At 33.6% G+C, this 14,002-nt stretch overlaps 2 protein-coding genes and 1 pseudogene across 2 annotated transcripts; 2 read left to right on the top strand and 1 right to left on the bottom strand.

Annotated features, from left to right (window-relative positions):
• The first annotated feature begins 830 nt into the window (after positions 1–830).
• Positions 831–6,030, top strand: LOC143550259 (small ribosomal subunit protein uS19x-like). Its single transcript, XM_077040943.1, has 4 exons — positions 831–882; positions 4,895–5,043; positions 5,102–5,159; positions 5,699–6,030. The coding sequence occupies exons 1-4, from the start codon at positions 880–882 to the stop codon at positions 5,945–5,947; spliced, it is 459 nt and encodes a 152-aa protein (XP_076897058.1). The 5' UTR covers positions 831–879; the 3' UTR covers positions 5,948–6,030.
• A 1,131-nt stretch (positions 6,031–7,161) lies between these two features.
• Positions 7,162–9,999, top strand: LOC143550269 (3-dehydroquinate synthase, chloroplastic). Its single transcript, XM_077040950.1, has 8 exons — positions 7,162–7,185; positions 7,273–7,356; positions 8,224–8,391; positions 8,494–8,720; positions 8,826–8,949; positions 9,028–9,090; positions 9,527–9,670; positions 9,772–9,999. The coding sequence occupies exons 1-8, from the start codon at positions 7,162–7,164 to the stop codon at positions 9,901–9,903; spliced, it is 966 nt and encodes a 321-aa protein (XP_076897065.1). The 3' UTR covers positions 9,904–9,999.
• A 761-nt stretch (positions 10,000–10,760) lies between these two features.
• LOC143550268 (pyruvate kinase, cytosolic isozyme-like) lies at positions 10,761–12,480 on the bottom strand (annotated as a pseudogene).
• Positions 12,481–14,002: the final 1,522 nt, after the last annotated feature.

The following is a 14,002-nucleotide window of genomic DNA, read 5'->3' as shown; positions in this document are numbered from 1 at the left end:
AAAAATAAAAATATTACTTGGTCGAAAACAAAAAACGAACTGATTTCATATTCGGTTTTCAAAGGTTTTAAACTTCCTAAATTTGGTTCAATCCGATTTTTGATTCTATCAAAAGAAATTCAAACGGATTAAACCGAAACCAAACCAAACTCTGCCACCATCATCCATCAAAAATAAAAATCGTAAATAGAAACAAAACATAAGCATAACCCCCACAAAGCTCAAAGTTAGAGATGGAAAAAAACCCCGAACCCTGAACCGGACCCAAAAAAAGGAACACGAAGCCGGGTTTTTCCGAGTTTTTTTTATACCCGGATTTTTACTACCTTAACTGTACCCGACCTGGATGGGGTATGCATTTCAGTATCAAATACTCTTTCTATACAAGAATTATAATTAAAAAAATACCCAAAAAAATACAGCTCTTAAAAAACCCAATCTATAGCTAAAAAATACTCAAAAATAAGGTTTTTCAATACTTAGAAGTAGAGTGTTTAAATACCTGATTTTAGAATAGTCGGTTCTATAGCCGACCCAATCCGGGTACATAGGGTATGGATTTTAGAGATAATATAGCCCGTGCGCGACCAGGATATGACCAATACCCAAGCATAGCCGAACCAGGTTCCATATCTGAAAATGGGTATTAGAAAAACTCGATTTATGCACCTCTACTTAAAGCCTCAAAACCTATAAAATATAAATTACCAGCTCATTATTAGTGCAGCCCATAAAAAAGGCCTAATCATACTAAAACCTTAACGGGCCGAAGCCCTAAAGTTGTACTATATAAGCAAAATTTCTTCTTACCCTTCACTCGGAACCACTAAACCCTAGCGGCCACGCAGTTAACTCAGAGGCTTAGCAGATTCAACAAAAATGGTGATTTCATATCTTATGCTGTATGAATTCACAGTCACAATTTGATCTGAGCGTAGTTAATTGTTGTTGCTATTGCAGGCGGACGTTGAGGTTGACGTTGCGGCAGCCGGAGCACCGAAGAAGAGGACTGCAAGAAGTTCAGTTTCCGAGGAGTTGATCTCGATGCTCTGCTTGATATGTCCACTGATGAGCTTGTCAAGCTCTTCACTGCTCGTGCTAGCAGAAGGTATTGATTTGGGCGAGATATGTTTGATGTTTTGATGGATCTGTGGTTTATATAATATTTGTGTCGGTGTGGTTTCAGAGAGGTTTGAAGAGGAAGCCGATGACGTTATTAAGAAGCTCCGCAAAGATGTATGTTTTTTATTCTGTTATGTGATATTATTTGTGTTGTGTTACTATAGTGAGTTGTGACATTTGTATGTCTTTGATTATATTGTCTGTGCATTTGTTTTGTGACCTGATTAAATATCTGCTTATTTTTTTTAAACCAGTAAGGTTTATTTATTAGAAATGAAATTAAGTGATTATAGCCTGGAAGTTGTTTTTAAGGTTGATTTATGTTATGATTTGTGTATTATAGTAAGGATGTATTCATATTTTTCTTTTTTATATGATATTTTATCTGTCGTTTTACTATATTGATTGAATTGCTACATTTGGAAATGACTTGTTATTGTTTTATGTGCAATTATTGGTCAAAATTGTAATCTGGTTAATTTGTAGAACTGTTTTCAGCAAGGATTATTAGAGCAAATGTACAATGCTTTTAGCTATACAGTGAGTTTAGATTCCAAATTGTATTTTAATTACAAGTGATTTTTATATTCTAAAATAAAATGTTTCTTAAATACTAATGGGCATGTTATTGGTTAAGATACCAACTTGAATTTAGATGTATAATGATTTTATGTTAAGTATTTAGGGAGTTGGTTTAGCTTGGCTTTAGACTTTTAGTTTAGATTAAATTTATATTAAATTTAATATATATGAATTTGTTTTCTTTTTTATTTTATGAGTTTTATGTTTAGTAAGATTTTTTTACAGTTTATTTTGTATTATACTGATGTAAGAATATTCTTTTAATAGAAACGAGAGGCGCCTGCTGGTGAGAAGCCTGAGCTTGTGAAAACTCATTTGAGAAACATGATCATTGTTCCAGAAATGATCGTGAGTGTGGTTGGTGTTTACAATGGTAATTATTATTTTTAATAGTTGAAAGTAATAGATAAGCTATGTTTAAATTTTGAGTACTAATTTCGTGTTATTAGTTAATATTATGGGAAGTTTTTGGAATATTTAATTAATTGATATGTGTGTGTGTGTGTGTGTGTGTTAACAACTTATAAAAAAAGAAGCAACGATTTCGGATTTTATTTGGTAAATGACTTTTGACCAGATTAACTATTTTTTTAAAATTAATGTGAAAATGGAATATACATGAAATGTGATGAGGAGCATGATTAAGTTACAAATAATAAAAATAAAAACAATAAATATTTTTATTAAATTACATTATAATTAAAGGGTAAATCTTAATGAATTTTTATAACGCATTTTAATAATAAATGTTATAACTGTAATTTTTTTAAAAAATTTGTGTATAGCTTTATTATTTTGAATACAAACCATAATAAACACTTTAATTATGTACTAACTAACAGGTAACACTCACATAACCCTAATTCATTGTATTTGTATAAAAATAAAATTAATAAGCTAATATAGTTTTGAAATTATGTACATAACTAATGAAAATGATATTCTAGGTTTCAATATCTTAAATGATTTTTGGAAGCGAAAAATAGTGGAATTAGACTGAAACAGATTTTTCGCTTTAAACTTTTGAATGTTTTTAATTAAGTAATTTGTCTTATAATGTATATTAAATAAAATATATCTAAATGTATAAAAAAAGTATAAATCAAGTCATAAAATATATATTTCTAAATCATTTTGGTATGAGTTATGGAAGAAAATATTAAAAGCTAAATATCGATCTTTTTATGCTAAAACCCTTTATACTATATAAAAAGTCATATAAATTAATGATACATATATTTCATATAGTAAATCGTTATATATACATATGGGTTAATTATAATATTCAACTTTAATGATTTAATGCTAAACACCAAGGTATATATAATATGTATTCTCCATGTTTGCAATATTTATACAAAATGTTTAGAGAAAATTAAGAAAATACACATTTTTATGAGTTTAAATGTATATGAGAAAATTTTAAATTCAAATTTGAAACTAATCTTATATAAAAAAATTATACACTGCTGCTCGAATACCATTTTAAAAACATTTTCTTTAACAATGATGCACATTTATTTTCATTAGCTTCCTTATTTTCTTATTTTACCATTAATGCTAGGATGAATCGATTAGGATTTACATTTTATAAAAATAACTTGAATTAATATATTAAAATAGCTTAAAAGATAAGGACCATATATTGAAATTTGTTGGAAAAAAAATGAGAAGGACTATAAGATTAACAAGTGCAAAAATGATACTCTTTTATTAGAGTAGATAGATTAGCATAATAAATATAGAAACTTTTCCTACTACCAGGCTACGTTAGCAAAACAAAGAATCAATTATAATATCATGATAGGTCACAGTTAAGGATAAAGTTAGAGTTAACCGTGTTTGGTGACGGTTGTCACATGAGTCCACCCGCATATTTCCAATCAATTATAATATCATGATAGGTCACAGTTAAGCATGTAAAACATTTATTGACATTAACTTGTCCATCAAACTGTGTACCAAAGTCATCACCACCCTAGGAATATGCATTATTTGGTTTCAAACGGATACCTAATTGAGCTCTAAATTCGATTCAAACTGAATAAACTGAATATCAAATAATGTTTATTTTAACTTTTGTCATTTAGCTTGATCCAGTAATAGCTTTTGTCCAATTTTGTTTATCCCAATCCAATTACAAATAATTGCGTACAAATGAACAAAAAAAAAATATTACTTGGTCGAAAACAAAAAACGAACTGATTTCATATTCGGTTTTCAAAGGTTTTAGACTTCAAAGGTTTTAGACTTCTTGTGGTTCAATTCGGCTTTTGATTCTATCCAAAAGAAATTCAAACTGATTAAACCAAAACCAAACCGAACTCTGCCACCACCATCCAACAAAAATCAAAATCGAAAATAGAAGTACAGCATAAGCATAACCCCCCACATAGCTCAAAGCTACATATGCAAAAAAACCCGAACCATGAAACGGACCCAAAAAAAAAAAACACGAAGCCGGGTTTTTCCAAGTTTTTTTTATACCCGGATTTCACTACCTTAATCGTACCCGACCTTACACGTAGAGTACATATAGGGTATGCATTTCAGTATCAAATCCCGTACCCAGAATTGGACCCGATTTGTACCCGGTAATACCTGAAAACTTAAACCAGCTTTTTCCAATACCCAAAATTGGGGTTTTCAAATACCCTCTCTATACCAGAAAAATAATTGAAAAATAAAAAACAAAAAACAAAACCCAAAAAAAGTGCAGCTTTTAAAAAACCCATTATATAGCTAAACAATACCAAAGTAGGGTTTTTCAATACTCAAAAATAGAGTGTTCAAATACTTGGTTTTAGAATAGCTGGTTCTATAGTCGACCCGATCCAGGTACATAGAGTATGGATTTTAGAGACAATAGCTGGGCCCTTACCCGCCTAACTATGACCAATTCCCGATTATACCCGAACCAGATTCTATATCCGCAGCTGGGTATTAGAAAAACCCAATTTAGGCATATGTACAAAGTCTCAAAACCGATAAAATATAAAGCCCATAAAAAGAGGCCCAGTCATACTAAAACCTTAACCGGCTAAAGTTGTACTATATAAACAAAATTTCTCCTTACCGTCCACTAGCCACCAAACCCTAGCGGCCACACAGTTAACAGAACAAAAATGGTGATTTTCATATCTTAATACTGTCAGTCACAATTTGATCTGAGCGTAGTTAATTGTTGCAGGCGGACGTTGAGGTTGATGTTGCGGCAGCCGGAGCACCGAAGAAGAGGACGTTCAAGAAGTTCAGTTTCCGAGGAGTTGATCTCGATGCTCTGCTTGATATGTCCACTGATGAGCTTGTCAAGCTCTTCACTGCTCGTGCTCGCAGAAGGTATTGATTTGTTGATGGATCTGTGGTTTTTATTTATAATATTTGTGTTGGTTTGTAGGTTTCAGAGAGGTTTGAAGAGGAAGCCGATGGCTTTGATTAAGAAGCTCCGCAAAGCGGTATGTTTTTTATTCTGTTGTATTGAGCTGTGACTTAGGTTTATTAGAAATGAAGTTATAGCCTGAAGTTGTTTTATAAGGTTAAGTTATGTTATTATGATAACAAGGCTTTTTGCTCGATTTTGTGAGTTTTCTAAATGAGTTGTTATTGTTTGTGTTCAATTAATTGGTTATTTTGATCAGGTATCTGTTTATTTATTCGTTTAACAAGGGTTTAGAAGAAATGCACAATGCTTTATTTGTTGAATTTTAATGCTTTATATCAAGTAATTTTTGCTTTTAAATTGTTTATACATACAATGTTTTTATTAGTTTAATATTTGTGTTTACAAAGTTGGTTTTGCTTTGTTTTAGTTTAGATTAGACGGTTTCCTATTAAGCTTATAATGTATGAATTTGTTTTTGTATTTTGTAAGTTTTATTTTTTATAATGTTTTTACAGATTAGTTCATTTTGTTATTGCTGAAAATTGGATAATTTGTTAATATGGTTTATTATGCTATCTGCATTATACTGATGTATGAATGTTCTTTCAATAGAAACGGGAGGCTCCAGCTGGTGAGAAGCCTGAGCTTGTGAAAACCCATTTGAGAAACATGATCATTGTTCCAGAAATGATCGGGAGTGTGGTTGGTGTTTACAATGGGAAGACTTTCAACCAGATTGAAATCAAGCCTGAGATGATCGGTCACTACCTTGCAGAGTTCTCTATCTCATACAAGCCTGTGAAGCACGGTAGGCCCGGTATTGGTGCCACTCACTCTTCCAGGTTTATCCCATTGAAGTGAGAGCTTGTTTTTTGGATGGCTTTGTTTTTTATTATGTTTTGTTAAAGATTTTGTTTTAAAAATGATGGTGATACACTTGTTCTAGTATTTAATTTTCATTGAATGATTTTATTATGCCAGTTTTCCAGTTATATAACTTGGATCTGATGGTTTGGCTTGTGTTTTACTATCCAAATTGTCGTTAACAAATGGTTGATTAGGGTTAGTTATGGGTTTTATGATTCACTCGGCTCGACTTGAGATATACAAGTAAATTTTAAGCAAATTATATAGTTGGGGTGTTTGAGATTGCTTATTTTAAGCAACTTATGATTTATTAACTTCTGAAAAGATTAAAAGGTGTTTGGTATTATACTATTATGTATTATTGTTATTGTGATGGAATAAGTTAATATGTTACAAAGATGTAACTTATTAACTTATCAAAAGTCATTCGGAGGTAAAATTAAGAATCACAATGTATCCATTTGGAATTTTGTCCGAAGACCTGTTTTTGGAAGCTTTTAAAAGATAGCAAAGTTTGCTAACATTTTTTATACGCTGTGTTCCCGAGTTCATTTATGAAAAGAAAAACAAGGAAAAGAAAGTTTTTTTTTCTTATCTTTTCTTTTGGTACCTCCTCATTTTCTTTAATTTATTTTCCTTCCAAAACTTTTCAAATTGGAAAGATAAAATTCACTTAATTTACTCATTATTTTCTCTCCTCACCCCTCCTTTTCTTTCTTTAAATGAAACTCGGGAACACCTCTTTTATATTTTCCTTCCTTTTCCTTTCTTAAATAAAACTCGGGAACACAACATATTTTTTCCATCCCTCCTTTTCCTTCCCATCTTTAAATGAAACTCGGGAACACAGTTTTACAGAGACACCGCTGATTGATTAGTTTATTATTTGTGTACATTTAATTATTTAAACATATAACTTGAGTCTAGCTATAGCCTGTTTGAATCAAGAAGCTCAGAATTTCTTGTCAATCATTTGCTAATAGCATTGTTATGGCTCCTTTACTAGAACAGTAGCATAATCGAAGGTGAGCCACTCACTCAATTAAACCAGTTGTTATAACGGGTCAGCTGTTGAGACGGGTTCAAGTCATGTTTTTCTTACTATAAAGTCAACTTGGTCAATAGAGGTTCACCCATTTTGATCCAAATTATTTGAAACTTTCATAAAAGTAAAATCCGTTGGAAGTGACCGCTTTGGTTTCGTGCTGATGGATTTCACCATTGAATACCATGTTGTCATGTGTCTGAGTTCTTACAAGTAGGAAAAAACATAGCTTTGTAGCAGTGTTAAGTCAATTAACAGTTAACCTAGCTCATAGTGGTTAACTGCTTTGACAGTTGGGAACCCTAATGTGACGGTTGAAAGTGTGATTCTACCTGATGGAGAGAAGTACAAGGACATGGTAGGCATCTGAAGCCTTTGTTTAAATCTTTATATTCTGTTAAAGGTGGCATATATTGACCCGTTTACCTCTGTACCGGTCAATTCGGTCACATTTTTTATATCAAACTGGTCAAACAAGAAAAAGTTAGATTGAAAGAAAATGGGTCAAGCGTTGCAAATTGAAATAGTATAATTTTTATAACATTTGGACACATTTTTATGGTAAAAGTTGAAAGATTTTGGTCAATTGTGTATTTTGTTTAATCCAATCTGACCTGACTTGATTTGACCATGCAAAATTATCTCTTGGCCCATAAGCCTGTAAAAGAACCAAATTTTCAGTAAGCTGTTTGACTGGAAGTTGTTTATTTAGCAAACCAGAGAACTTGAACAAAACTTTTTGTTCATTTTATTAAAAGAACGAATATGAACACTCATTCTTTCTTTACGTTCTTGTATTTAAATTAGTGTATGTGCGTTCATTTACATTTGTTTATGTTCGTTAGTTTATGTTTCTTTAAGTCCATTCGTTTATATATTCATTTAAGTTTTTTAGGCCTATTAAAATGGAGTCTACTTTATAAAGTTAAAATATCACCTATTACAATTTAGTCTAATTTTATTAATTTTTAGGCCCAACAGATTGGTGTTTTTGTTCACATACTTTACTTGGTGTTTGCTCAGTTATGTTGGTTTATATTCATTAGTCTATGTTCAGTTATGCTTGTTCTATTAAGCTCGATTATACTCTTAACAAACTAACATAATCAAGCATGAACACATTCATTTTGTTAACGGAAAATCCCGTTCGTTTATTTTTCGTGTCCGATTGCTTGTTTACAAGCCTAGACCTGTTAAATAACCCGCCCATTTTGTTTCATGATAGGATACTCTGATGAAGGTATTTGACAAAGCCATAGAGTCTCGATTAGACAGACGGTGTACGTTCGTTGCCTTAGGTGGTGGTGTCATTGGTGACATGTGTGGATATGCAGCAGCTTCTTTCCCTCGTGGGGTCAATTTCATTCAGATTCCTACAACCGTAATGGCACAGGTATAATTAATCATCTTTTTATCCTAACAATTGAGTGTTCTATACTTCTATTTGCTCTTAACTGTTAACACCTTACAAATGGACTTTTCTTTGTTCTTTAAGGTGGATTCTTCTGTTGGGGGCAAAACGGGAATAAATCACAGACTGGGTAAAAACTTGATTGGTGCATTCTACCAGCCACAATGTGTGCTCATAGACACCGACACGCTAAACACATTACCTGATAGAGAATTAGCATCTGGGCTTGCTGAGGTCATCAAGTATGGGCTTATTAGAGATGCTGAATTTTTCGAGTGGCAAGAAAAGAACATACATGCATTAATGGCTAGGTAAAAAGGACGATTAACAGTTATAATCCTTTTAAAGGCACAATCTTGTATTAATTATGCATATTTTCTACTGTTTAATGGTTTTCAAAATATTATATTTTGCAGGGACCCTGATGCTTTTGCTTATGCTATTCAACGTTCGTGTGAAAACAAGGCGGAAGTTGTATCCCAAGATGAGAAAGAAAGTGGACTAAGGGCAACATTAAACCTGGGTCATACATTTGGTCATGTGAGTTTTTTGGTTTTGAATTATTCACACATACTTTTATTAGTAGATACCTTACATATTGTATTTGTTGGTTTACAGGCAATAGAAACTAGCTACGGTTACGGACATTGGCTTCATGGAGAAGCAGTTGCAGCTGGCACGGTATGACATTTCTGTCACTAGTTGAGGTGACAAAATGGGCGGGCCGGTTGGGTTGAGTAACATGTTAAAACAAGTTTGGGTTCAGTAATGGGTCAAAACGGATTTGGGTTGAGTAACATGTCAAAACGGGGTTGGGTTGAGTAATGGGTCAAAACGGGTATGGGCTGAGTAACGGGTCAAAATGTGTTTGGGTTTAGTAATTGGGTCAAAATGAGTTTGGGTTGAGTAATGTGCCAAAACGGGTTTGGGCTGAGTAACGGATCAGAGCACTTTTGGTTGAGTAATGGGTCAAAACAGGCTTGGGTTGAAAAAAGTAATTTTTTTAGTATGGATAAAAAAAAGAGTTGGCCAAAAGCACTTTCACCGAACACATTTGACCCGTTACTCAACCAAAAATTTAAATCATTAGACTAAAAGTTACACTTTGTGGTTTCAGGTAATGGCGGTTGACATGTCATACCGACTTGGTTGGATTGATAAATCTATTGTTGAGCGAGTTAACAATATCTTAAAACAAGCCAAGCTGCCTACCAGTCCTCCAGAGATGATGACTGTAGACATGTTTAAATCTGTCATGGCGGTAAGTAAAATCAAAATGATATAAAACTTAAGTTATACCACATCAAAAGCTTCTTGTTTTAGTTGTTTTATACTTTTATTTATTAACTTTTTTGGGGGTAGGTTGATAAGAAGGTGGCCGATGGGTTACTGAGACAAATCCTTCTAAAAGGTCCATTGGGAGGCTGTGTTTTCACAGGAGACTATGACAGAAATGCCCTTGATGAAACCCTGAAAGCATTTTGCAAATCTTGAGCGCAGGTATAGTTTTTGTTATTGTTCAATGTGGAAGATTTGTATGCATGCCATAATATGGTTAATTTATGTATCATAAATGGCTTTTGGTGGTCATTTTTTTTGCCTGCAAGTTTGAAATGCAGACCCTATTACGTTTAATGATAATAATAATATTGAAATGGTTGGAATAGAGACATTCGAATCTATAACTACCTGCCTTAAACCTAGAACCGGCTAATGAGCATAGGGTTGCGAGGCTTCGGTTTGTAGAAAACAATGGCGTAAAGAAGTTTCAAATCGTTTCTCTGAAATCACTTTTTTTACCTTAAAAAATATTCAAGTTTCAATATTTTTTCACTGTCTTGAAAAGTTTTTTTTCTATGTACTATACAGTGAGTTTTTTTACACTCGACAAGAATAATCTCTTAAATTTCCATAACTGTTTCATTTTGGTCACTTAATTATAATCATTTAGGAAGTATTTCACATGGTATTCAAACTCGATTGGTTTTTAAGTTGGAAAGAAGTTTGAGTTAACGGTCAAAAACATGAAATTTTGGTCGAGTGTGGACAAGCGGTGTGGAGGGTTGAGTCAGTAAACATGTATGTGGTGGGATTCCTCGTGCAACGCACGTGGGAGCATTGCAAATAGGTAAAATACCCAAACACAAACAAAATTGCAATCTCTTCATTATAAGTAGGTTAAATATCCGAACAAAACTGCCTTCAAACAATAATGCCATCTCTTCATTATAAGTAGGTAAAATATCAAAACAAAACTGCCATCTCTCTTGATAGTCATTATAAGTAGGTAAAATAATTTAAAAAATAAATTGCCTTCAAACGATGCCAAAACTCTGAAAACCCATAACCCCTTACTTAACAGTCACAATCTTCACTATAGATTCAGTCCCAATACGATGCAAAGCCACAACCGCATCACCAATCTCACACAACCCTTTCTCCTTAGCATGCTTCAACGCGAACTCGATCGCCTCTTCAGTCAACTCGTCACACGAAGCTCGAGCCGAACCCGCAATCAAAACCGGGACCAAACCCCTGTGGATCAAACCATGCCGAGCCGGTGACTCATCACTACACGACCAATCAAACGAATCCGTCTTGATTTCCGGGACCACCACCGACAATATCGGCATCCCGGGTCGATACTTAGCCTTAGACATGAGAAGGATGCTTTTGGCATGTTCACCCAACAGCTTACGAACCTCAACAATATCCGAGCCTTTTCTAACAAACGACAAAGCAATCATATCAATCTTATTAGGAACACCCCACTTCATAATATCCTCTTTGTCTTTTTCAGTCAATGTCGGGAGATCCACAACCACTCCCGGGATATTAACGTTTTTGCGTTCACCGCAGTGTTCTCGCACCGACAACGAACCAACCCGTGTTCAGTGTCACAAGACAAGACGGTGAACGAGATGGTCCCGTCTGAGCATAGGATGACACTTTGTGGTTTTACATCATAAGCTAACTTTTTGTAACTCACGCAGATTGTCTTGTTGTCACCTTTAAGAGTGTAATCGGTTGAGATGGTGATTTCTTGACCTTGTACCAGTTGCACCGGCTTGTTATCTTTTAGAAAACCGGTTCGAATCTCGGGACCCTAAAGTAAAACAAACAAAATTAGTAATTGCACAAAATAAATATAAAAAAAAAAATTCCTATGTCTTTAGTCGAATCGTTTTATTACAAAATATTAAACAAATTTAAGATTGATCAAAATTCCTTTGAATAATCGTTGAAAGAAAACTATAATCGAGAATTGTTTATATGGTTCGATATAACGGTTTTTATCATTCTAAATCGAAACAAAACCTTTAATATTAAAAACCAAACCAAACTGTTATTGATTGGTGAACAAAACTCAAATTGTTGGTTTTATTTGACAATTATAAAGTGCATAAAGTACGAATGAAATAATAAAACAATAATGTTTCGGCAGTTAAAACTTCATCTTATTGATTGGTGAACAAACCTCAAATCAAGTCTAACTTAAAATAATCAAAAGCTCAAGTAAAACATAAAATAAAGATGTATGCCCAAAATCCCACGAAACAAATTGATTCAGTTTATAAAATTCCTGAATTGACTGACCAAAGGTTTCAAACCGAAAAGGACAGATAGTTTTTATATTGAAAAAGAACGTTTAGAAGGTCATAATAAATAAAATATAAAATAAATAGATGTTGTCAAAATCAGTATAATTTAAATCAATCAACTTAACAAACTGTAGCGTTGACGTTGATCACAAGCAACAAACAATCAAAACTAATTCAACTAATTAACGAGTACCAGAACTTACTTTGGTATCAAGCATAACCGCACAAAGAATGCCAGTATTATTCATGGCGGTACGGAGACTATCAAGCGTCTCCTGATGATACTCGAACGACCCATGCGAGAAGTTAAACCGAGCAACATTCATCCCCGCCTTCAAAAGCTTTTCAACCATCTCAACCGACCTAGAAGCCGGTCCCAAAGTGCACACGATTTTCGTCTTGGGCCTCCTCATGTCGTCGACTTGCAAGCTAAGATCAAGCTTCATGTGCTCCATTAGATTTCTGAACAATTGGACGGTGGTTGTGTATGAGAATCGAACGAGGGTTGATTGATGGTGTATTTATACCCAAATTAGTTGTAATAATTTTGGTTGCATGGGATATGCGAATTTATGCCATAAATTGTTTTTCTTTTTCTCCAAGTTGTCTTTTCGTTTTTTAGAATGTTCTAAAAGGAAATTGGAAATTGTCTTGTAAGAAAACCTTTCGACTAGAATTAATAGAAACGTGTTATTCAAGTTTGTAAGAATTGCATTAACCGACCCGCTTTAATATTTACTTGTTGCATTGTCCACTTATGTCCCCCACTTTATTTACGTGTTACACCTTCTAGTTCAACTTGTCACTTGTGACTAGGGGTGAGCAAAATAACCGTCATAACCGCAAACCGAACCATAACCGACAAAACCGAACCGATTTTAACCGATAACCGATATAACCGGTGGGTCAGTTTAATGAATTTTTGAAAACCGTCAAATGTCGGTCGGTTTCGGTTATGTTAATTCCAAACCCGCCATAACCGAATCGCCCCATTTATGTAACTACTATTCATCGAGAAATAAGGGTTTTGAAATTAGAATTAGTGCATCAACGGGATATTTTTACATTTACTGCCGTTACAGAAAAAATTTTTGCACACCTTTAGGCCAATAATATTGGTGATATTGGTTACTATATTCATTCCAATGTTCCATGATTATCGTTTTGAATTTCCATCCAAATTGCCATTTCAATTATTTAATATGTTAATTAGATATGTATATTCAATAAACTACAGTAGAAAAAAGTGTGTATTTGAATTCCACAATACAGTTAGCGGCTATTCAGTGTTCACAATCATACAGAAGGATTGTTTATTTTGGTCATGGTTAATCGACCTATAACCGACTTGTTATAACCGTTAAAACCGATTAACCGAAACCGCCATGACGGATCAGTTATAGTTATGGTTATCTATTAACCGCTATATCGGTTATGGTTATGGGTTTGGACAAAAACCGACCCATGCACACCCTACTTGTCACCCACTTCACATTTTCCTTGTCGTACCTTCCACAAAACTTGCCATGTTATCAAATTTCTAAATTTCCAATATGTTAATTTTGAAAACTTTTTCGTAAGGTAGAATCGCTATTCCTTTCTTTGTATATTTTTATTGGAGCTGTACTCAAAGCTTCTAAGGCTGGTTACCACTAACATCAGATATTGTGTTCTCATGAGATTTTGCAAATTGTGAGATTTTAACATGGTGCCTTGTGTTGGTTTCTCGTTTTAATCTTCAGTCTATGCTTTGATGACACTCCACTATTTGACGTGACAACCTATGTTATAGTTATGGCAGGGATCTGGGCCTGGAGTAATTTGATTCGTATTACTTGAAAAGCACTATATAATTTACGACTTTTTGATTACTGATTTTGGGTTTGATGTTGTTATCGTTTGGTCATGTATTCTTTCTTTTCTTTGTATTTTCACTAGCGATTAGCTTTTCCAAATGTTGACGGGTTTGCTTTTTGATTATATGTCTGTAA

Source organism: Bidens hawaiensis, unplaced genomic scaffold (genome assembly GCF_021521415.1).
Source record: "Bidens hawaiensis isolate Kalapana, Puna unplaced genomic scaffold, B.hawaiensis_p1.1 tig00015978_1, whole genome shotgun sequence".
Taxonomy (NCBI): domain Eukaryota; kingdom Viridiplantae; phylum Streptophyta; class Magnoliopsida; order Asterales; family Asteraceae; genus Bidens; species Bidens hawaiensis.
Note: the sequence above shows the minus strand (reverse complement) of the source record. Positions and strands in the feature narration are given on the sequence as shown.